This window comes from Magallana gigas, chromosome 3 (genome assembly GCF_963853765.1).
Source record: "Magallana gigas chromosome 3, xbMagGiga1.1, whole genome shotgun sequence".
NCBI classification, from domain to species: domain Eukaryota; kingdom Metazoa; phylum Mollusca; class Bivalvia; order Ostreida; family Ostreidae; genus Magallana; species Magallana gigas.
The window spans coordinates 21,241,848-21,267,761 of NC_088855.1; the positions used below are offsets into that span (position 1 = coordinate 21,241,848).

Sequence of the window (25,914 nt, forward strand, 5' to 3'; positions counted from 1 at the left end):
ACAAAGCCTTATCGGTTGTATGAGGTGTATTTCGGATTGGTTTGTCGATGATTACCATGCTTGATTTTCGCAATGTTTTAAAATTTAGCAAATACTATAAAAACATATTTTTCTAATGTTCTGCATTCTGCCTACGATCTAAGCATAGAGTTTCGTGTTGTGGAACAATTTTTTTAGTCAGCGAGAAAACTTTAGACGTTGCTTATGCAGAGAGAAATAAATAAAGGGATACATGCCATATATAGTTTTGGAAATGAATTTTCGAAGTAGACGAAAATGGTAGTAAATACTCTACCATTGCGTTTCGTCTGAAGACGAAAATGAGTACATTTCACGGAAAGGGATACTCCAAAAAAACAAGAGTTAAATACCTTATTTTATTATTATACTACATGGTTGAACTTGTATTACAGAAACAAGCGCCTGTGGAACCTATTTACGATTTTTTCTCTTCAGCACATATAAACAAAGTTCGACTGGTAGGAGGAAATTCCTCAGCGCAGGGTCGAGTGGAGGTGTTCATTAAAGGGGAATGGGGTACAGTTTGTGATGATAGCTTCGATGACAAAGATGCAGCTGTCGTCTGCTTAATGCTTGGATACAGCAGGTAAAACAGAGGGTTAATGTGTAAATTAAAATCGAAGGAATGCCATAGTTTTTGTATATATATATATATATATATATATATATATATATATATATATATATATATATATATATATATATATATATATTTATATATATATACATATAAAATAAAAGACAACAGCAGAACACCAATTAGCGATTTTGATCATTTGCTTATTTCTTTTACAAAATTTACCAATAGTCTACCAACCGACCTACCACGCACTTGGTGAACAAGTATATGGCTGTACAATATTTGAAGAAAATGTTTATTCCCTTTGTTCACTGTAGCATGAACTCTAAGGGAAAACAGCAAGCATTCATATGTAACGTTGTTAGCGCCTGTTTAATGCTAAGTTATAGTATTTCACTATAAGATTGCTGGGTTACACAATTTGGATTATTCTTTATAAAATTGTTGTCTTTGTTGAAGAAAATCTTTATTCCATTTGTTCATAGTAGTATGAATGCTAAGGGAAAACAGCAAGCATTCGTATCAAACATTGCTAGCGCCTGCTTAATGCTAGGTTATAGCATTTAACTTTAAGATTATCCATGTTAAAGAAAATAATTGATGGTAACGTTCCTGATTCTCAATCTTTTGTTAATTGTAGCATGAATGCTAAGAGTAAACAGCAAGCATTCTTTGGACAAGGAACTGGTAGAATATGGATTGATGAGCTAAAATGTACAGATTATGACACCAGTATATTTAACTGCTCACAGAACATTTTGGGTTCACACGACTGTGGACACAGGGAAGATGCGGGGGTTGTTTGTAACATGTTTGCGGGTATGCTTGTCCACTTGAACATGTATATTTTTGAACTAGATTTTAAAAACACTTAAAACTTCATGGTCTTAGTTTAAACAAAATATTTATAAATAAACCTTTATTTTCACGAAAACATCAAAGTACTATTTTTTAAAATTACACGTTTTGTCACCCTCAACTCAGCTATTTTGAATTAGAGTTCTCTTAAATTTAATGGGAATAAGTGACTACAAAATAGACAAAGATTTTGATTGATTGGGAAAACCATACGAATTGATCAAGTATTCAACAATTGTGTTACTTGAATTTTTTTGAATTACATTAAAGCACCTAATATAAGACTCGTTGGTGGAGATACACTTGAAGGAAGATTGGAAATTTTTCATAACAATGAGTGGGGTACTGTGTGCGATGACTCATGGGATAGCAAGGACGCGTCTGTAGTATGTTTTATGCTGGGATATTCAAGGTATCTGCACATTTTACAGCTAGACTCATTTCGTTTTCTTACATTAATGATTCGTTAACCAACTATAATACCTAAATCCTGTTTGAAGCATTATTTGAGTTTAAAATCTGATAATTGACAGAGAAAATGCCATATCGACAGGCACGGCTCGATTTGGCCAGGGACAAGGCCCAATCTGGATGGACGATGTCTCATGCCAAGGGACAGAGAATGATATATTTGATTGTAACAAAACTTTGGTGAACCACAATTGTGACCATTCTGATGACGCAGGAGTTATTTGCTCAAAACGTACTAGTATATTTTATTGTAAAATACATACCTAATGTTTTCAATATTCATATCGAAGTACCCGTCTTCCGAAAAAATAAGAATCAATTTCATTAATTTAACACTCACTTCGAAAAATGAATTCTTATTGATTATAAATATGACGTTTTTAAAGAAAATATTAAACAATTGTGGGTTTGGAGCAAAGCTTAGTTTATGAGCCCCCTCCCCCCACACACCCCTGAACGAAAAAATTCTGTATCATATGGACTAACAAATTCATGAGGAGTAATGGCTCTAACCAATCTGAGGATGCAGGAGTAATGTGCCAAATAAGTAATGAATAACTGCACGTCGCTTGATATTGGAATTTAAAATAATTTTTTTTTATCACTGTTTACAATAGGTGGTACAAAGCCTTATCGGTTGTATGAGGTGTATTTCGGATTGGTTTGTCGATGATCACCATGCTTGATTTTCGCAATGTTTTAAAATTTAGTAAATACTTTAAAAACATATTTTTCTAATGTTCTGCATTCTGCCTACGATCTTAGCAAAGAGTTTCGTGTTGTGGAACAACTTTTTTATTCGGCGAAAAAACTTTAGACGTTGCTTATGCAGAGAGAAATAAATAAAGGGATACATGCCATATATAGTTTTGGAAATGAATTTTCGAAGTAGACGAAGATGGTAGTAAATACTCTACCATTGCGTTTCGTCTGAAGACGAAAATGAGTGCATTTCACGGAAAGGGATACTCCAAGAAAACCAGAGTTAAATACCTTATGTTATTATTATACTACATGGTTGAACTTGTATTACAGAAACAAGCGCCTGTGGAACCTATTTACGATTTTTTTCTTTTCAGCACCTATAAACAAAGTTCGACTGGTAGGGGGAAATTCCTCAGCGCAGGGTCGAGTGGAGGTGTTCATTAATGGGGAATGGGGTACAGTTTGTGATGATAGCTTCGATGACAAAGATGCAGCTGTCGTCTGCTTAATGCTTGGATACAGCAGGTAAAACAGAGGGTTAATGTGTAAATTAAAAACGAAGGAATGCCATAGTTTTTGTTTATATATATATATATATATATATATATATATATATATATATATGATAAAAGACAACAGCAGAACACCAATTAGCGATTTTGATCATTTGCTTATTTCTTTTACAAAATATACCAATAGTCTACCAACCGACCTACCACGCACTTGGTGAACAAGTATATGGCTGTACAATATTTGAAGAAAATGTTTATTCCCTTTGTTCACTGTAGCATGAACTCTAAGGGAAAACAGCAAGCATTCATATGTAACGTTGTTAGCGCCTGTTTAATGCTAAATTATAGTATTTCACTATAAGATTGCTGGGTTACACAATTTGGATTATTCTTTATAAAATTGTTGTCTTTGTTGAAGAAAATCTCTATTCCATTTGTTCATCGTAGTATGAATGCTAAGGGAAAACAGCAAGCATTCGTATCAAACATTGCTAGCGCCTGCTTAATGCTAGGTTATAGTATTTAACTATAAGATTATCCATGTTAAAGAAAATAATTGATTGTAACGTTCCTGATTCTTAATCTTTTGTTAATTGTAGCATGAATGCTAAGAGTAAACAGCAAGCATTCTTTGGACAAGGAACTGGTAGAATATGGATTGATGAGCTAAAATGTACAGATTATGACACCAGTATATTTAACTGCTCACAGAACATTTTGGGTTCACACGACTGTGTACACAGGGAAGATGTGGGGGTTGTTTGTAACATGTTTGCGGGTATGTTTGTCCACTTGAACATGTATTTAATGTATTTAATTGTATTTAACTAGATTTAAAAAAACACTTAAAACTTCATGGTCTTAGTTTAAACAAAATATTTATTAATAACCCTTTATTTTCACGAAAACATCAAAGTACTAATTTTTTAAATTACACGTTTTGTCATCCTTAACTCAGCTATTTTGAATTAGAGTTCTCGTAAATTTAATGGGAATAAGTGACTATAAAAAAGACAAAGATTTTGATTGATTGGGAAAACCATACGAATTGATCAAGTATTCAACAATTGTGTTACTAAATTTTTTTGAATTACATTAAAGCACCTAATATAAGACTCGTTGGTGGAAATGATTCACTGGAAGGAAGATTGGAAATTTTTCATAACAATGAGTGGGGTACTGTGTGCAATGACTCATGGGATAGCAAGGACGCGTCTGTAGTATGTTTTATGCTGGGATATTCAAGGTATCTGCACATTTTACAGCTATACTCATTTCTTTTACTTCTTTTTTTACATTACTCTTATGTTACTCTAAATTCACTTGAAAGCTATTTTATTTTCAAGTCTTGTTAATCAAGTTTCAATACATAAACCGTGTTTGAAACATTATTTGAATTTGAAATCTGATAATTGGCAGAGAAAATGCCACATCAACCGACACGGCTCGATTTGGCCAGGGACAAGGCCCAATCTGGATGGACGATGTCTCATGCCAAGGGACAGAGAATGATATATTTGATTGTAACAAAACTTTGGTGAACCATTATTGTGACCATTCTGATGATGCAGGAGTTATTTGCTCAAAAAGTACTAGTATACTTTATTGTAAAATACATACCTAATGTTTTCAATATTTATATCGAGGTACCCGTCCTCCGACAAACGAAAAATCAATTTCATTAATTTAACACTTACTTTGAAAAATGAATTCTTATTGATTATAAATATGACGTTTCTTAAAGAAAATATTACACAATTGTGGCTTTGCAGCAAAGCTTAGTTTATGAGCCCCCCCCCCCCCTCCCCTCAAAGAAGGAAACAATTCTGTCTCAAAGGGACTAACAAATTCATGGGGAGTAATGGCTCTGACTAATCTGAGGATGCAGGAGTAATGTGCCAAAAAAGTAATGAATAACTGCACGTCGCTTGATATGGTAATTTTAAAAACATTTTATCACTGTTTACAATGGGTGGTACGAAGCCTTATCGGCTGTGTGAGGAGTATTTCGGATTGGTTTGTCGATGATCACCATGCTTGATTTTCGCATTGTTTTCAAATTTAGTAAATACTTTAAAAACATATTTTTCTAATGTTCTGCAATCTGCCTAAGATCTTAGCAAAGAGTTTCTTGTTGTGAAACAACTTTTCTAGTCGGCGAGAAAATTTTAGACGTTGCTTATGAAGAGAAAAGTAAATAAAGGGATACATGCCAAATATAGTTTTGTAGATGAATTTTCGTAGTAGACGAAAATGGTAGTAAATACTCTACCATTGCGTTTCGTCTGAAGACGAAAATGAGTGCATTTCACGGAAAGGGATACTCCAAGAAAACCAGAGTTAAATACCTTATGTTATTATTATACTACATGGTTGAACTTTTATTACAGAAACAAGCGCCCGCCTGTGGAACCTATTTACGATTTTTTTCTTTTCAGCCCCTATAAACAAAGTTCGACTGGTAGGTGGAAATTCCTCGGCGCAGGGTCGAGTGGAGGTGTTCATTAAAGGGGAATGGGGTACAGTTTGTGATGATAGCTTCGATGACAAAGATGCAGCTGTTATCTGCTCAATGCTTGGATACAGCAGGTAAAACAGATGGTTAATGTGTAAATTAAAAGCTAAGGAATGCCATAGTTTTTTTCTATATATATATATATATATATATATATATATATATATATATATATATATATATATATATATATATATATATATATATATATTAACACCGAGTGAATTATAACTCAAACCAAAAAATACTGAAAAATATTCTGTGATATGAATGATTTGAATAGATCCTAAAAATCTTAAATTAGATGGTTAAAAAAACAACATTACAGCAGACATTTTATTTGATGTCTAGCATATGTTAACAAAGCCTCTAAATTACGCTAAGATTCCTCTGACATTAATCCTCTAATCTTAGGTAATGATGTGTACATATGTAACATTCCTTGAGTGATTGAGAATGCAGTGTTTATGATTAAGTGGAAAATCTTCTTTTGATTTCTTTGGTAAACAGAACGAATTGAAAGAACGAATTTGTTTCCATACTTTTCCAGACTTTGTCAGTTTAGAGCAAATATATGATGAAACAAACCGGGCCTGATGATGTGACGTTATAGATGATAATCTAACTGCAGTTCCCATAGCGGAGGGAGATTTAAATAAAACAATCGATATAAACTACCTGATTATCCGTGTTTCAGAATTTTATTGAAAAACCAATTACATGTTTATACTGTCACAATAGATGTTAATAATTTGATTAATTGTACTACGTATGTTTAGTTTTCTCCCCCTTTAATTAGGGGACATTTGATCAAACTCTACTATCGATTGCTCAATGCTGGGTTACCCAATTTGAATTATTCATAACAAAATTGTTGTCCTTGTTGAAGAAAATGTTTATTCCCTTTGTTCATTGTAGCATAAATGCTAAGGGAAAGTAGCAAGCATTCATATGAAACGTTACTAGCGCCTGCTGAATGCTAGGTTATAGTATTTAACTATTAAATAAGAATCTCCATGTTAAAGAAAATAATTGATTGTAACGTTCCTGATTCTTAATCTTTGTTAATTGTAGCATGAATGCTAAGAGTAAACAGCAAGCATTCTTTGGACAAGGAACTGGTAGGATATGGATTGATGAGCTAAAATGTACAGATTATGACACCAATATATTTAACTGCTCACAGAACATTGTTGGTTCACACAACTGTGGACACTATGAAGATGCGGGGGTTGAGTGTAACATGTTTGCGGGTATGTTTGTCCACTTGTGCATGTATTGTTGGACTAGATTTAAAAACACTTAAAACTATATTGTTAAAGTTTAAACAACATATTTCTAAATAAACCTTTATTTTCACGAAAGCATCATAGTACTAATATTTTAAATTACACGTTCTGTCTTCCTCAACTCAGCTATTTTTAGTAGAGTTCTCGTAAATTTAATGGGAATAAGTGACTACAAAATAGACAAAGATTTTGTTTGATTGGTAACGAATTGGTCAAAATATTCAACAATTATGTTACTTAGATTTTTTTCAATTACATTAAAGCACCTAATATAAGACTCGTTGGTGGAAATGATTCACTGGAAGGAAGATTGGAAATTTTATATAACAATGAGTGGGGTACTGTGTGCAATGACTCATGGGATAGCAAGGACGCGTCTGTAGTATGTTTTATGCTGGGATATTCAAGGTATCTGCACATTTTACAGCTAGACTCATTTCTTTTACTTCATTTTTTACATTACTCTTATGTTACTCTAAATTCACTTGAAAGCTATTTTATTTTCAAGTCTTGTTAATCAAATTTCAATACATAAACCGTGTTTGAAACATTATTTGAATTTGAAATCTGATAATTGACAGAGAAAATGCCACATCAACCGACACGGCTCGATTTGGCCAGGGACAAGGCCCAATCTGGATGGACGATGTCTCATGCCAAGGGACAGAAAATGATATATTTGATTGTAACAAAACTTTGGTGAACCATTATTGTGACCATTCTGGTGATGCAGGAGTTATTTGCTCAAAAAGTACTAGTATACTTTATTGTAAAATACATACCTAATGTTATCAATATTTATATCGAGGTACCCGTCCTCCGACAAACGAAAAATCATAAATTTAACACTTACTTTGAAAAATGAATTCTTATTGATTTTAAATATGACGTTTCTTAAAGAAAATATTACACAATTGTGGCTTTGCAGCAAAGCTTAGTTTATGAGCCCCCCCCCCCCTCCCCTCAAAGAAGGAAACAATTCTGTCTTAAAGGGACTAACAAATTCATGGGGAGTAATGGCTCTGACCAATCTGAGGATGCAGGAGTAATGTGCCAAAAAAGTAATGAATAACTGCACGTCGCTTGATATGGTAATTTTAAACACTTTTTATCACTGTTTACAATGGGTGGTACGAAGCCTTATCGGTTGTGTGAGGAGTATTTCGGATTGGTTTGTCGATGATCACCATGCTTGATTTTCGCATTGTTTTCAAATTTAGTAAATACTTTAAAAACATATTTTTCTAATGTTCTGCAATCTGCCTAAGATCTTAGCAAAGAGTTTCTTGTTGTGAAACAACTTTTCTAGTCGGCGAGAAAATTTTAGACGTTGCTTATAAAGAGAAAAATAAATAAAGGGATACATGCCAAATATAGTTTTGTAGATGAATTTTCGTAGTAGACGAAAATGGTAGTAAATACTCTACCATTGCGTTTCGTCTGAAGACGAAAATGAGTGCATTTCACGGAAAGGGATACTCCATAAAAACAAGATTTAAATACCTTATGTTATTATTATACTACATGGTTGAACTTTTATTACAGAAACAAGCGCCCGCCTGTGGAACCAATTTACGATTTTTTTCTTTTCAGCCCCTATAAACAAAGTTCGACTGGTAGGTGGAAATTCCTCGGCGCAGGGTCGAGTGGAGGTGTTCATTAAAGGGGAATGGGGTACAGTTTGTGATGATAGCTTCGATGACAAAGATGCAGCTGTTATCTGCTCAATGCTTGGATACAGCAGGTAAAACAGAGGGTTAATGTGTAAATTAAAAGCTAAGGAATGCCATAGTTTTTTTCTGTATATAAATATATATATATATATATATATATATATATATATATATATATATATATATATATATATATATATATATATATATATATATTTATATATATATATATATATATATATATATATATATATATATATATATATATATATATATATATATTAACACCGAGTGAATTTTAACTCAAACCAAAGAATACTGAAAAATATTCTGTGATATGAATGATTTAAATAGATCCTAAAAATCTTAAATTAGATGGTTAAAAAAACAACATTACAGCAGACATTTTATTTGATGTCTAGCATATGTTAACAAAGCCTCTAAATTACGCTAAGATTCCTCTGAAATTAATCCTCTAATCTTAGGTAATGATGTGTACATATGTAACATTCCTTGAGTGATTGAGAATGCAGTGTTTATGATTAAGTGGAAAATCTTCTTTTGATTTCTTTGGTAAACAGAACGAATTGAAAGAACGAATTTGTTTCCATACTTTTCCAGACTTTGTCAGTTTAGAGCAAATATATGATGAAACAAACCGGGCCTGATGATGTGACGTCATAGATGATAATCTAACTGCAGTTCCCATAGCGGAGGGAGATTTAAATAAAACAATCGATATAAACTACCTGATTATCCGTGTTTCAGAATTTTATTGAAAAACCAATTACATGTTTATACTGTCACAATAGATGTTAATAATTTGATTAATTGTACTACGTATCCCCTTTAATTAGGGGACATTTGATCAAACTCTACTATCGATTGCTCAATGCTGGGTTACCCAATTTGAATTATTCATAACAAAATTGTTGTCCTTGTTGAAGAAAATGTTTATTCCCTTTGTTCATTGTAGCATAAATGCTAAGGGAAAATAGCAAGCATTCATATGAAACGTTACTAGCGCCTGCTGAATGCTAGGTTATAGTATTTAACTATTAAATAAGAATCTCCATGTTAAAGAAAATAATTGATTGTAACGTTCCTGATTCTTAATCTTTGTTAATTGTAGCATGAATGCTAAGAGTAAACAGCAAGCATTCTTTGGACAAGGAACTTGTAGAATATGGATTGATGAGCTAAAATGTACAGATTATGACACCAATATATTTAACTGCTCACAGAACATTGTTGGTTCACACAACTGTGGACACTATGAAGATGCGGGGGTTGAGTGTAACATGTTTGCGGGTATGTTTGTCCACTTGTGCATGTATTGTTGGACTAGATTTAAAAACACTTAAAACTATATTGTTAAAGTTTAAACAACATATTTCTAAATAAACCTTTATTTTCACGAAAGCATCATAGTACTAATATTTTAAATTACACGTTTTGTCTTCCTCAACTCAGCTATTTTTAGTAGAGTTCTCGTAAATTTAATGGGAATAAGTGACTACAAAAAAGACAAAGATTTTGTTTGATTGGTAACGAATTGGTCAAATATTCAACAATTGTGTTACTAAGATTTTTTTCAATTACATTAAAGCACCTAATATAAGACTTGTTGGTGGAACTGATTCACAGGAAGGAAGATTGGAAATTTTATATAACAATGAGTGGGGTACTGTGTGCAATGACTCATGGGATAGCAAGGACGCGTCTGTAGTATGTTTTATGCTGGGATATTCAAGGTATCTGCACATTTTACAGCTAGACTCATTTCGTTTTCTTACATTAATGATTCGTTAACTAATATGGTTCTCTTATGTTATTCTAAATGCATTTCAAAGCCATGTTATTTTGAAGTCTTTTTTATCAAATTTCAACACCTAAATCGTGTTTGAAGCATTATTTGAGTTTGAAATCTGATTATTGGCAGAGAAAATGCCATATCTACAGGCACGGCACGATTTGGCCGGGGACAAGGCCCAATCTGGATGGACGATGTCTCATGCCAAGGGATAGAAAATGATATATTTGATTGTAACAAAACTTTGGTGAACCACAATTGTGACCATTCTGATGATGCAGGAGTTGTTTGCTCAAAAAGTACCAGTATACTTTATTGTAAAATACATACCTAATGTTATCAATATTTATATCGAATATCCGTCCTCCGAAAACGAAAGAATCAATTTCATAAAATTAACAATTACTTCAAAAAAGAATTCTTATGGAGTATAAATATGACGTTACTGAAAGAAAATATTACACAATTGTGGGTTTGGAGCAAAGCATAGTTTATGAGCCCCCCCCCCCCCTCCCCTCAAAGAAGGAAACAATTCTGTCTCAAAGGGACTAACAAATTCATGGGGAGTAATACCTCTAACCAATCTGAGGATGCAGGAGTAATGTGCCAAAAAGGTAATGAATAACTGCACGTCGCTTGATATGGGAATTTTAAACACTTTTTATCACTGTTTACAATGAGTGGTAAAAAGCCATTATCGGTTATATGAGGTATATTTTCGGATTGGTTTGTCAATGATCACCATTCTTAATTTTTATAATGTTTTAAAAATTAGTAAATACTTTAAAAACATATTTTCTAATGTTCTGCATTCTGCCCAAGATCTTAGCATAGAGTTTTGTGTTGTGGAACAACTTTTCAAGTCGGCGAGAAAATTTTAGACGTTGCTTATGCAGAGAGAGAAAAATAAAGGGATACATGCCATATAGAGTTTTGTAGATGAATTTTCGTAGTAGAACAAAATGATAGTAAATATTCTACCATTGTGTTTGTTATACGAGAAGTAGATCGTTGCATTCTATCTATCTTGCTGCTGTAATATGTATCAGCAAGTTGTAGTGTTTTAGATAAAAACAGATTTTTAAAAAATGATAATAATAAACTTAAAAATCCATTAAAAAATAAGCTACTGTGACTTGCCCTTATTTTTTATATTATTAGACTCCTAAACATATATTTATTATTATTATAATATTATTATTAATTTTTTTTTTTTAGCTCAAATGATCAATGTTCGACTGGTTGGGGGAAATTCCTCGGCAGAAGGACGAGTAGAGGTGTTTTATAATGAAGAATGGGGGACAGTGTGTGATGATAATTTCGATGACAAAGATGCAGCTGTCGTCTGTTCAATGTTGGGTTACAGCAGGTAAAATAAAAAAAACATTTATTTCGGCGTCACAACATCTGATTTATTATATACTGTTCTCTGCTTTGGCTCAAAATTTTGTAACGCAATTAATCAACTGAAAAAAATCATGATGTTTATATAAATATGTAAATCTAATGAATTTAACTAGTTGAGGTTTGTTGACGAAATCTATTTGTTAGTTTATGAATACACGTTTTTATATTGTTGATTTCAGGACCGGTTTATTGAAAACACATATGGATTCATTTTTCAATGTTGGAAACGAATTTAAGCCGAGTCAAAAATGAAATTTTTTTCGCTACATCTACATGAAGATAAATACTTTATAATCGGGATGCTTAAAATACACCCACAGTCCTTGAAATTTAGAATTAAATAGTATTAAAACGACAGCAAACATTTTCTACGATGTCTAGCATATGTTGGCAAAACCTTACAACTATTTCTCTGATCTCACTCCTCTCATTTAAAATAATAACGTCTACAGATATAATAACTTCAATGATTGAGCATGCAATGCTTTTGGTGAAGCAAATGTCTTCTCTTTATTTTATTTTTGGTAAAAAAAATTAAACCGATGTGGTTCCTTTACTTTCCAGAATTTGTCAGTTAAGAGCAAAAGTTGGTGGTAAATCGGTGGTAAAGTTAAATTGATTAATCGATAACACCTGGTTTATTCATTTTCAGGGTTTTATTCAAAAGATATATGATATACAGTTATAATAGATGTTATTTATTTGATTCAAAGTACTACGTATGTATAGTTTCCTCCTACTTTAAATAGGGGGGGGGGCAGTCTAAGTTACTAAACTTTGCTATCGTCTGCTCAATGCTGGGTTACATAATTTAAATAATTTCATTAAAAAATTGTTGTCTTTGTTGACGTAATTATTTTTCTTTCTATGTTCATTGTAGCATGAATGCTAAAAGTAAACAGCAAGCATTCTTTGGACAAGGACATGGTAGAATATGGATGGATCAGCTAGAATGTACAGATTATGACACAAATATATTAACATGCTCACGGAATGCTATGGGTATACACGACTGTTCGCACGGGGAAGATGCGGGGGTTGTGTGTAACATGTTTGCTGGTATGTTTGTCCACTTGAGCATGTATATTTGGACTAGATTTCAAAACTGTTAAAACTATATGGTTTAAGTGTTAACAGCATATTTATAAATAAACCTTTATTTTTATGAATGAATTGCACGATTGCATTACAGCATTTATTTTTTAAATAACAAATTTTTCTTTCTCAGCTCAACTTCTTTTAAGTAGAGTTCTCGTAAATTTAAAGCTAATAAGTGACTACAAAATAGACAAAGATTTTGATTGATTGGGTAAACCATATGAATTGATCAAGTATTCAACAAGTGTGTTACTTATATTTTTTTTCAATTACATTAAAGCACCTAATATAAGACTCGTTGGTGGAAATGATTCACTGGAAGGAAGATTGGAAATTTTTCATAACAATGAGTGGGGTACTGTGTGCGATGACTCATGGGATAGCAAGGACGCGTCTGTAGTATGTTTTATGCTGGGATATTCAAGGTATCTGCACATTTTACAACTAGACTCATTTCGTTTTCTTACATTAATGATTCGTTAACTAATATGTTTCTCTTATGTTACTCTAAATGCATTTCAAAGCCATGCTATTTTCAAGACTTTTTAATCAAATTTCAATACATAAATCGTGTTTGACACATTATTTGAATTTGAAATCTGATAATTGACAGAAAAAATGCCATATCGACAGGCACGGTTCGATTTGGCCAGGGACAAGGCCCAATCTGGATGGACGATGTCTCATGCCAAGGGACAGAGAATGATATATTTGATTGTAACAAAACTTTGGTGAACCATAATTGTGACCATTCTGATGATGCAGGAGTTATTTGCTCAAAAAGTACTAGTATATTTTATCGTAAAATACATACCTAATGTTTTCAATATTCATATCGATGTTCCCGTCCTCCGAATAAAATGAAAATCAATTTCATAAATTTAACACTAAGTTCGAAAAATGAATTCTTATTGATTATAAATATGACGTTTTTTAAAGAAAATATTACACAAATGTGGGTTTCGAGCAAAGTTTAGTTTATGAGCTCCCCCCCCCCCCATACCCATGAAAGAAAAAATTCTGTCTCATAGGGACTAACAAATTCATGGGGAGTAATAGCTCTAACCAATCTGAGGATGCAGGAGTAATGTTCCAAATAAGTAATGAATAACTGCACGTCGCTTGATATGGTAATTTTAAACACTTTTTTATCACTGTTTACAATGGGTGGTACAAAGCCTTATTGGTTGTATAAGGTGTATTTTGGATTGGTTTGTCGATGATCACCATGCTTGATTTTCGCAATGTTTTAAAATTTAGTAAATACTTTAAAAATATATTTTTCTAATGTTCTGCATTCTGCCTACGATCTTAACATAGAGTTTCGTGTTGTGAAACAACTTTTCTAGTCGGCGAGAAAATTTTAGACGTTGCTTATGCAGAAATAAATAAATAAAGGGATACATGCCAAATATAGTTTTGTAGATAAATTTTCGTAGTAGACGAAAATGGTAGTAAATACTCTACCATTGCGTTTCGTCTGAAGACGAAAATGAGTACATTTCACGGAAAGGGATACACCAAGAAAACCAGAGTTAAATACCTTATGCTATTATTATACTACATGGTTGAACTTTTATTACAGAAACAAGCGCCTGTTGAACCAGTTTTTATTTCTTTTCTTTTCAGCATCTATAAACAAAGTTCGACTGGTAGGGGGAAATTCCTCAGCGCAGGGTCGAGTGGAGGTGTTCATTAAAGGGGAATGGGGTACAGTTTGTGATGATAGCTTCGATGACAAAGATGCAGCTGTCGTCTGCTTAATGCTTGGATACAGCAGGTAAAACAGAGGGTGAATGTGTAAATTAAAAGGTAAGGAATGCCACAGTTTTTTTGCTTATATATATATATATATATATATATATATATATATATATATATATATATATATATATATATATATATATATATATATAAACACCGAGTGAATTTTAACTCAAACCAAAAAATACTGAAAAATATTCTGTGATATGAATGATTTAAATAGATCCTAAAAATCTTAAATTAGATGGTTATAAAAACAACATTACAGCAGACATTTTATTTGATGTCTAGCATATGTTAACAAAGCCTCTAAATTACGCTAAGATTCCTCTGACATTAATCCTCTAATCTTAGGTAATGATGTGTACATATGTAACATTCCTTGAGTGATTGAGAATGCAGTGTTTATGATTAAGTGGAAAATCTTCTCTTAATTTCTTTGGTAAACAGAACGAATTGAAAGAACAAATTTGTTTCCATACTTTTCCAGACTTTGTCAGTTTAGAGCAAATATATGATGAAACAAACCGGGCCTGATGATGTGACGTCATAGATGATAATCTAACTGCAGTTCCCATAGCGGAGGGAAATTTAAATAAAACAATCGATATAAACTACCTGATTATCCGTGTTTCAGAATTTTATTGAAAAACCAATTACATGTTTATACTGTCACAATAGATGTTAATAATTTGATTAATTGTACTACGTATGTTTAGTTTTCTCCCCCTTTAATTAGGGGACATTTTATCAAACTCTACTATCGATTGCTCAATGCTGGGTTACCCAATTTGAATTATTCATAACAAAATTGTTGTCCTTGTTGAAGAAAATGTTTATTCCCTTTGTTCATTGTAGCATAAATGCTAAGGGAAAATAGCAAGCATTCATATGAAACGTTACTAGCGCCTGCTGAATGCTAGGTTATAGTATTTAACCATAAGAATCTCCATGTTAAAGAAAATAATTGATTGTAACGTTCCTGATTCTTAATCTTTGTTAATTGTAGCATGAATGCTAAGAGTAAACAGCAAGCATTCTTTGGACAAGGAACTGGTAGAATATGGATTGATGAGCTAGGATGTACAGATTATGACACCAATATATTTAACTGCTCACAGAACATTGTTGGTTCACACAACTGTGGACACTATGAAGATGCGGGGGTTGAGTGTAACATGTTTGCGGGTATGTTTGTCCACTTGTGCATGTATTGTTGGACTAGATTTAAAAACACTTAAAACTATATTGTTAAAGTTTAAACAACATATTTATAAATAAACCTTTATTTTCACGAAAGCATCATAGTACTAATATTTTAAATTACACGTTTTGTCTTCCTCAACTCAGCTATTTTTAGTAGAGTTCTCGTAAATTTAATGGGAATAAGTGACTACAAAATAGACAAAGGTTTTGTTTGATTGGTAACGAATTGGTCAAATATTCAACAATTGTGTTACTTAGATTTTTTTCAATTACATTAAAGCACCTAATATAAGACTCGTTGGTGGAACTGATTCACAGGAAGGAAGATTGGAAATTTTTCATAACAATGAGTGGGGTACTGTGTGCGATGACTCATGGGATAGCAAGGACGCGTCTGTAGTATGTTTTATGCTGGGATATTCAAGGTATCTGCACATTTTACAGCTAGACTCATTTCTTTTACTTCTTTTTTTTACATTACTCTTATGTTACTCTAAATTCACTTGAAAGCTATTTTATTTTCAAGTCTTTTTAATCAAATTTCAATACATAAACCGTGTTTGAAACATTATTTGAATTTGAAATCTGATAATTGACAGAGAAAATGCCACATCAACCGACACGGCTCGATTTGGCCAGGGACAAGGCCCAATCTGGATGGACGATGTCTCATGCCAAGGGACAGAAAATGATATATTTGATTGTAACAAAACTTTGGTGAACCATAACTGTGACCACTCTGAAGATGCAGGAGTTATTTGTTCAAGTACTTGTGTATTTTATTGTAAACTACATACTTAATATTTTCAATATTTCAATTAAATTTATGAATTTAAAACTTACATCAAAACAATACATTTTTATTATTTACAAAAATGACGTTTTGTAGAGAAAATATTAAACAGATATCGGTTTGGAGCAGGGCTTAGTTTATGAAAGCCCCCCCCCCCCCCCCCCGAATGAAATAATTCTGTCTCATCGGGACTGGAAAAGTTATGGGGAGTTGTGATTGTAACCAGACGGAAGATGCAGGAGTTATGTGTCAAAGTACTAAATAAGTGCACGTCGCTTGATATGGGAATTTAAAAAACATAATTACGTATCACGTATGGGGTTATGAGATGCCAAAAATATCGTTGTTTACAATGTGTGATACAAAGCTTATATCAGTTATATAATGTGTAGTATTCGGTTTTTTTTTTGGTTGATGATCAACTGATGTTTTCAAACTTAGTAAATATTTAAAAAAAAAAATTCTTATGTTCTGCATTCTGCCCAAGATCTTAGCATCGTGGTTCGTGTTGTGAAAAAACTTTTCTAGTCAGCGAGACTTTTGCAGACAGACATAAAAGGACACATGCTATATGTAGTTTTGTAGATGAAATGTTGTAGAAGAGAATGGTAGTAAATACTCTACCATTGCGTTTCGTCTGAAGACGAAAATGGGTGCATTTCACGGAAAGCTGTGGAAACAGTTCACGATTGTTTTCTTTTCAGCACCTATAAATAAAGTTCGACTGGTCGGGGGAAATTCCTCAGCGCAGGGTCGAGTGGAGGTGTTCATTAAAGGGGAATGGGGTACAGTTTGTGATGATAGCTTCGATGACAAAGATGCCGCTGTTATCTGCTCCATGCTAGGTTTACCAAGGTAAATGATGTAATTTGTGTGCTAGTGTAAGAAACAGGTATTTGCATTTTTAAAATTATGTTAATTTAGAATGCTGTCTCATAATGTTGGGTTATCCCATCCAACAATAAGAAGTGAGCATATCAATCTGTTCTAATTGATAATTTATGGTGAAAGTTGTTGATTTATTAAGCTTTCATCTTTTTGTTCAATGTACATGTAGCATGAATGCTACGGCAAAGGGGCAAGCGTTTTTCGGACAAGGAAATGGTAGGATATGGATGGACAATCTTCGCTGCACAGATAATGACACCGACTTATTTACATGCCCCCAGAATGCTTTGGGTTCACACAACTGTAGGCACAACGAAGATGCGGGGGTTTTGTGTCACAGTTATTTTACGGGTATGCTTTTCCATTTGCACATGCAATTATGCATATAGAGAAGACTTTAACCTGTTTCAGATTCTAAGGTAGTTAAATTCAACAATAAATTTATATATATATATATATATATAATTTCCCAATACAACAAAAAATAAATCGGCACAGTTTTAAATAATTTAAAAATTACATAACTGCCTGAAGAGCCAGGAATGGCGAAAACGTTTGCGGTTAATAGGATCAATTTGTGATTTTATTCTGGATATTTATCATTTTTAAATTATATATATATATATATATATATATATATATATATATATATATATATATATATATATATATATATATATATAAAGAACATACCTTGAGCATTTGAATGAAACTCATGTTTAATTATACACTTTACAGTGTATGTCCTAGAAAAACTCTAATTACCTTTATTTATGAATTTAAAGTGTTATTCTCATATTAAAAAGCAATCACAAAAGGGTATAAAATTAAATAAAAATAAAAATAATATATTTAAATTTCCGAAAGAGTAAATAGATGATTTTAATTTCATTTGAAGACAGAATCTCTTCCTGTTCATTTACTGACTATTATCAACTGATGATGTAAAGTTGTAAAATAATATGTCATGTAATAAAATAAAATCTCAACAAGAAGGCTTTTTAATTTCCATATTTAATTCGGATGTCATGTTTTCCTGTCTTTGTTGCGCAGGAAAACATGACATCCAAAGTATTATTTCAAAACGGCTAAAAGCTGAAAAAAATCAAAATAAATTTTTTACCCGTAGATCTAATTTGACGAAAGAATATTAAATGGAAATAAAAACCATCTAAAAAGTGTTCATTGATAACTTATTCTGTAGTTTCGTCAAAACTAGTCTTAGGAAAATAGTTTCATCTAATTCGTAGATTAATCCGATTTTCATATTGTAAGATATTTTTTTTATTTTAAGAATAGGTAAAAACCTAGCTTGCTATTTTGAATATTGTAGATTGTGGAAATGCAGACATTCTGATTATCATGGATGAAAGCGGAAGTGTTGGGTCAGATCACTTTAACACAATGAAAACGTTTGTAGGAGATGTGGTTCGAGGTTTGAATTCAGTATTTTTTAGATTTAGTGTCATAACATACAGTACTTCCGCAAGAAAAATATTTGGATTTCTCGACTTTAATAATATAAATGCCATTATGACAAGCATTGAGCACATTCAGTATGCAGCTGGAGGATCTACAGAAACTGACAGAGCACTTGAATATGCAAGGGTGTCTATTTTTAACACCAAAAGGGCAGATGCTGCAGATATAGTAATTTTGTTTACGGATGGAAAGTCCGATAACTCTGAAAAGACAAAAGAAGAAGCTGTTTTACTGCGCAATGAAGGAGTGCGCATATTTTCGATTGGAGTTGGAAGTGGACCTAAAATAGAAGAGCTTCAGTCTATCGCATCGTCACCCAGCGATGAACACGTCTTCCAAGTATCATCGTTCAGCGCTCTTTCACATATTCTCAATGCAGTGCAAACCAGAACATGTCAAGGTATTTTTTTTTGGGGGGGGGGGGGCATAGCTTGAGTTAAAATAAAATAACAATAGTAGTACTTAAATTTGCATTACATTTTTTCTAAACGTATTTCTTTTACTTCAGCGTCTGTGGATGGTGGATTCAGTGAATGGACTATGTGGACAAAATGTAGTAGGACGTGCGGACATGGTCTCAAGTCAAGACGCCGGACATGTACAAATCCAGTACCTACCAGAAATGGCAGAAACTGCACTGGAACTTACTCAGAAAATACAGAATGCAGTATAGCAGGCTGTCCAGTGCACGGTATATATATATATAAAGAACATACCTTGAGCATTTGAATGAAACTCATGTTTAATTATACACTTTACAGTGTATGTCCTAGAAAAACTCTAAATACCTTTATTTATGAATTTAAAGTGTTATTCTCATATTAAAAAGCAATCACAAAAGGGTATAAAATTAAATAAAAATAAAAATAATATATTTAAATTTCCGAAAGAGTAAATAGATGATTTTAATTTCATTTGAAGACAGAATCTCTTCCTGTTCATTTACTGACTATTATCAACTGATGATGCAAAGTTGTAAAATAATATGTCATGTAATAAAATAAAATCTCAACAAGAAGGCTTTTTAATTTCCATATTTAATTCGGATGTCATGTTTTCCTGTCTTTGTTGCGCAGGAAAACATGACATCCAAAGTATTATTTCAAAACGGCTAAAAGCTGAAAAAAATCAAAATAAATTTTTTACCCGTAGATCTAATTTGACGAAAGAATATTAAATGGAAATAAAAACCATCTAAAAAGTGTTCATTGATAACTTATTCTGTAGTTTCGTCAAAACTAGTCTTAGGAAAATAGTTTCATCTAATTCGTAGATTAATCCGATTTTCATATTGTAAGATATTTTTTTATTTTAAGAATAGGTAAAAACCTAGCTTGCTATTTTGAATATTGTAGATTGTGGAAATGCAGACATTCTGATTATCATGGATGAAAGCGGAAGTGTTGGGTCAGATCACTTTAACACAATGAAAACGTTTGTAGGAGATGTGGTTCGAGGTTTGAATTCAGTATTTTTTAGATTTAGTGTCATAACATACAGTACTTCCGCAAGAAAAATATTTGGATTTCTCGACTTTAATAATATAAATGCCATTATGACAAGCATTGAGCACATTCAGTATGCAGCTGGAGGATCTACAGAAACTGACAGAGCACTTGAATATGCAAGGGTGTCTATTTTTAACACCAAAAGGGCAGATGCTGCAGATATAGTAATTTTGTTTACGGATGGAAAGTCCGATAACTCTGAAAAGACAAAAGAAGAAGCTGCTTTACTGCGCAATGAAGGAGTGCGCATATTTTCGATTGGAGTTGGAAGTGGACCTAAAATAGAAGAGCTTCAGTCTATCGCATCGTCACCCAGCGATGAACACGTCTTCCAAGTATCATCGTTCAGCGCTCTTTCACATATTCTCAATGCAGTGCAAACCAGAACATGTCAAGGTATTTTTTTTTGGGGGGGGGGGGGGTATAGCTTGAGTTAAAATAAAATAACAATAGTAGTACTTAAATTTGCATTACATTTTTTCTAAACGTATTTCTTTTACTTCAGCGTCTGTGGATGGTGGATTCAGTGAATGGACTAAGTGGACAAAATGTAGTAGGACGTGCGGACATGGTCTCAAGTCAAGACGCCGGACATGTACAAATCCAGTACCTACCAGAAATGGCAGAAACTGCACTGGAACTTACTCAGAAAATACAGAATGCAGTATAGCAGGCTGTCCAGTGGACGGTAATTGGGGACATTGGAGTTCTTGGTTAGATTGCAGTGTAACATGCGGTACCGGCAATCAAATACGAAGAAGATTCTGTTCAAATCCCAGGCCTGAAAATGGAGGTCGACAGTGTCAGGGATCAAGCACAGATACACTGACTTGTAATCTTGGTTCTTGTCCTATTCATGGGGGTTTCAGTGAGTGGAATATGTGGTCTGTTTGCTCCGTTTCATGTGGGGGTGGATTCAAAACAAGAGAAAGGGCATGCACTAATCCATCTCCTCGACACGGGGGATCCAATTGCTCAGATAATTTCACAGATTCAGATATCTGCAACACGTCTCCTTGTCCAGTAAATGGTGGTTTTGGAAATTGGGGTTCATGGTCGATGTGTTCCAAACGCTGTGAAGGGGGTTATAAAGTAAGGCGGAGGCTTTGTAATTCACCAACACCTAAGTATGGTGGTAAAAACTGTATAGGAAATGCTTCACAAAACCTAACGTGCAACGAATTGCCTTGTCCAATTAATGGAGGATTCACTGAATGGAGCAACTGGACTGATTGCTCCAAAAGTTGCGGAGGGGGTTTGAATATACGTAATCGATCATGTACCAATCCGTCACCTAAATATGGAGGAAAGCATTGCGAAGGTAGTTTGTCTGAGTTTCTAAATTGTAATGAACATCAGTGTCCTATTGATGGTGGTTTTTCATTATGGGGTGCATGGTCCTCGTGCACTGTCTCTTGTGGTAGTGGAACTTCAATACGATCACGATCCTGTACAAACCCTTCTCCTTTATTTGGAGGTAAAAACTGCACTGGTAATTCCGAGCAAATTATAGACTGTAATATACAACTTTGTCCGATTGATGGAAAATATGGCGATTGGACCACATGGTCACAGTGTTCTAATTCATGTGGTGGGGGCTCCAAACTAAGATTGCGACGATGTGACAATCCTCTTCCTCAGAATGGAGGTAAACAATGTAACGGGATCAATGAAGATCATTTACAATGCAACACTCAACCGTGTCCAGTTGATGGACACTTTAACGAGTGGGGGACATGGACTCTTTGTTCTCATAGCTGTGGAGGAGGCATAAAAACAAGGTTTAGGCTGTGCAATGATCCTTTTCCGGCGTTTGGTGGACGGAATTGCTCGGGTTCGTTTCAACAATTTTCTCAGTGTAACCCATTACCATGTCCAATAGATGGCGGTTTAAGCATATGGAATGAATGGTCACTTTGTTCGTCAACTTGTGGTGGAGGTATTCAAATAAGAAATAGGTCATGCACAAATCCTGTCCCACAAAACGGGGGGAAAGAATGCGAAGGGGAAACTGCGGATTCCCTTGATTGCAATGCTCATGAGTGTCCAATAGATGGAAATTTTTCTGATTGGGGGGCTTGGACAATGTGTTCGGTTACATGTGGAGGAGGAGCTAGAGTGCGAAGTCGCACCTGTACAAATCCATCTCCACATTTTGGAGGAAAGGAATGCTCCGGTGAATCAGGGCAATCTGAAAATTGCAATAACATCAGTTGTCCAGTAGATGGGGGTTATAGCGAATGGAGTTCATGGACAGAATGTACCGTCACGTGTGGGGGAGGAACTTCAATGCGTAGAAGAACTTGTACAAATCCATCGCCGCAACATGGAGGTAAACAATGCGAGGGAGAAGCTAATGTAACAGTGGAATGCAACACAAACAGTTGTTCAAGTAAGTTTTCTGAATTATTATCAGATTCAATAGCGATTATAATGACCAGTGTGCTTCCATTAGGATTTAAAATTCTCAAATGACTTTACGTTACGTTTCTTAATATTTATTATAGCATTATAATTTTTTATTTAAATTACCTCTTTATTATTTCCGTTTTTTGAGTCGTGTGGTCCTGCAATCTTTTTCTAATATTGTTTTAGTTTGTAACAATCCCGCAATGGAATTTGAATGTCACAATAAGGTCCACTGTATAGACAAAGATTATGTTTGTGATGGTTTACCAGATTGTGCTGACAATAGTGATGAAATTCCTGCTGTGTGTAAGTTTCCATGCTCCAATTTCAATATCTTTTTTAATTCATTGTTGTATAACGTGCATTGAATATATCTTAGAAACAAGTAGCGGTATTTTTAGTTTTGAGTAATTTTCAATACATTACTCCATGTAAATAGATTTGTATTTTGTAATTTTTTCAATGAGAACATATTTTTAGCTTATTTTACTGTTTTCATCATTAAGTGAAAGTATTCTTAAACAAAAAGAAAAGACGCAACGCTGTTTCAAAGTAGTTTTACTGACTTCTAATGATAAGAATGTATTTGTTCATTGACAGGCAATGGTGGCGGTCAAGCCGACAGGACTTGCCCAGAGGGCCTTTATAGGTGCCCGGACGGTTCGTGTAAAACCGGGCCGGAATGTTAATGCTGTGGAACATTTTGTTTGAGGATATTAAAGTGTGATTATTGAATACATTTACGTAACATGCCTTCTCCTGCTACTCTATCTTCAATGTATAGAAATTTTATGCATGTATATTTCTGATTTGTAGAAAGAAATTTCTTAGTGGAATAGCTGTGTTTAAGAAAAATTTTTATCAGAGAAAGATTTATTTGTTACATCGTTAATCTACTGCTGCATATATTAAAACAATGACCTTTGCTCTTTCTTTGCAATTATTTACCCGGTAGAACACAACCTCAATTTTCTGTTCTTTCTGAAAATAAATGTTGAACATCTAAATATTATTTACTGTTGTGTGTATTTACTTCATATTATACTGGGTGATACCCTGCGCAGCGCGGGAATTAACACTTTACACATTATTATGATTTAATGCTTAATATGTTGAACCATATTTTGTTTCATTTTTGTATATACTTTGTCCAGATTTTTCATTATCTTCATCCTTTAGAATTGAAATAAAAAACAAACCATTTTAATTCAAAGTTGTCAGACTGAAAGTAGCTGGTCAAAGCGGATGGTTAACTCGCCCTACACTTTTCGCTATATGATGTAAATTAGTCAACCCGTTTCTAGGCACCCCGTTCTGGAAAGTTCTTTCCATTAATATTAAAATTGTATTATTTGTTTCATTTTATTTATTTAACTTTTTTGTATTAATTCTCTGAATAGGCTCACAGTAAATATATTCACTCTATACGTAATCATTCAATATTATTTCATTGCAAATATATATTTTGATCGAGACTATCCCTGACTTGGATCTGCTAAATCGTGTCCATCACCTTATTCTCATTTATGCTATTTCGGGCTTGTTTATCGAAAATGAAAGTAGGGTTTTGATCAATTTCACAATAATAACTGATCAGTTAAAATTCAATTGTACTTTACGGACATTATCTCACATGTGTTGAAATACCAAAGATGTAAGCAAGTACTCTGGTGCAGGCATTTTGTAGTTTTTGGAAAATGCCTTAATTTATAAGTATATATAGATTATGTTTGAGGCCATACATGTAAAATGTGATGTACAAAATAAACTCAATATTTGCATTTTGGTATTGATGGCAATTGGCTAAAAAAAACAACGAAAACAAAGATTAAATTTTATTAAGGAGATAGTAACAATATTTAAATACAGGAAAGAAAAATAACATTACCTTCCTTAGCTTGCTTTTCCTCAAGCTATTCACAAACAGCTGCCATGTGAGACTCAGATTTGGGGGGGGGTCCAGTGATCCAGACCCCCCCCCCTTGCAAATTTCATTTCATATTTCTTCTATGTGCATTATAAAATTACCAAAAATATGTCTCGGACCCCCCCCCCCCCCTCCTTGGTAAACTCAAATAACAGTTGCCCTTTTTGTTTTAAAAAATATGCTTGTACTTGCATGTTATTTGTAACTATTATATAACATTTATGCTTTTTGTCAAATCTGTCATTTGACTTGCTTTAAATAAAATGTCTATCCAAATAAGTTTCATGTTTATACTTATTTTTATCTTACTTTCTTTCTTGGCGAAATAACAGTGGAATACCGACTGAAGAAAATAACATGATTTTCAATCGTTAAATCATAATTACATCATCTCCCTAAGCTCTATAAAAGGAGCAGAAGTATAATAAACTTGTTATATACTAAATATAGGACTTTTAATGCATGCGTGTGTCACAGGGTTTTAAATTCAAACTATAATTTGTTATGCAAGTTTTGCAAAGGCACAACCACACTGATATGAGTATTTCATGTAGCCTGTCCAAAATATTTATGCAGCACATTTGGACGCTTTTTAATAAAAATACACATCATGAGAAAGAAATACAATTGAAAAAGATGAGAGGGAAAACGTTAAAGATTACTTCATTGAACATTATTAAAGACAAATCATTGCTTACCTAGATGTCAAGAGATGAAAAAATATTCTTTTGTGACCTACAATGATATTGGTATTTGTTGTCAATAATAAACTAAAGGAACAAAAATACTATCGAACTTACACAGCCTATTGTGATAAAAATCTCGTAGCTGATTTAGCATTTAATGTTTCTATGTAAACACATGGACTTCCACCTGCTCCCTGCTGCGATCTGATCCTCACTCTTGCCCTGGACACAGGCATCTGTTGCTGCCCCTTTGCGAAATAAATTTGTTTTGTACCCTTTGGCATCTAAACATAATTTAGCGATGAGCAT

The 25,914-nt window shown here is 33.4% G+C and overlaps 1 protein-coding gene across 3 annotated transcripts in view; it reads left to right on the forward strand.

Annotated features, from left to right (window-relative positions):
* Positions 1–25,198, forward strand: part of LOC105344708 (deleted in malignant brain tumors 1 protein) — a 40,050-nt gene extending 14,852 nt beyond the window's left edge. The window contains exons 6-37 of one of the 3 annotated variants that reach the window (XM_066078872.1): positions 457–607; positions 1,242–1,420; positions 1,730–1,871; positions 1,993–2,162; positions 3,010–3,160; positions 3,747–3,925; positions 4,249–4,393; positions 4,567–4,736; positions 5,586–5,736; positions 6,737–6,915; positions 7,215–7,359; positions 7,533–7,702; positions 8,545–8,695; positions 9,757–9,935; positions 10,234–10,378; positions 10,567–10,736; positions 11,656–11,806; positions 12,725–12,903; positions 13,223–13,367; positions 13,556–13,725; positions 14,572–14,722; positions 15,716–15,894; positions 16,193–16,337; positions 16,512–16,678; positions 17,410–17,560; positions 17,763–17,944; positions 18,927–19,475; positions 19,584–19,766; positions 20,431–20,979; positions 21,089–22,975; positions 23,179–23,298; positions 23,593–25,198. In XM_066078872.1, coding sequence (XP_065934944.1) covers positions 457–607; positions 1,242–1,420; positions 1,730–1,871; positions 1,993–2,162; positions 3,010–3,160; positions 3,747–3,925; positions 4,249–4,393; positions 4,567–4,736; positions 5,586–5,736; positions 6,737–6,915; positions 7,215–7,359; positions 7,533–7,702; positions 8,545–8,695; positions 9,757–9,935; positions 10,234–10,378; positions 10,567–10,736; positions 11,656–11,806; positions 12,725–12,903; positions 13,223–13,367; positions 13,556–13,725; positions 14,572–14,722; positions 15,716–15,894; positions 16,193–16,337; positions 16,512–16,678; positions 17,410–17,560; positions 17,763–17,944; positions 18,927–19,475; positions 19,584–19,766; positions 20,431–20,979; positions 21,089–22,975; positions 23,179–23,298; positions 23,593–23,681 — 7,574 coding nt within the window. In that variant the 3' untranslated portion in view covers positions 23,682–25,198. The remainder of the gene's footprint in view (positions 1–456; positions 608–1,241; positions 1,421–1,729; positions 1,872–1,992; positions 2,163–3,009; positions 3,161–3,746; positions 3,926–4,248; positions 4,394–4,566; positions 4,737–5,585; positions 5,737–6,736; positions 6,916–7,214; positions 7,360–7,532; positions 7,703–8,544; positions 8,696–9,756; positions 9,936–10,233; positions 10,379–10,566; positions 10,737–11,655; positions 11,807–12,724; positions 12,904–13,222; positions 13,368–13,555; positions 13,726–14,571; positions 14,723–15,715; positions 15,895–16,192; positions 16,338–16,511; positions 16,679–17,409; positions 17,561–17,762; positions 17,945–18,926; positions 19,476–19,583; positions 19,767–20,430; positions 20,980–21,088; positions 22,976–23,178; positions 23,299–23,592) is intronic. The other 2 variants (XM_066078873.1, XM_066078874.1) reach the window with 2 other exon arrangements.
* The last annotated feature ends 716 nt before the right edge of the window (positions 25,199–25,914 follow it).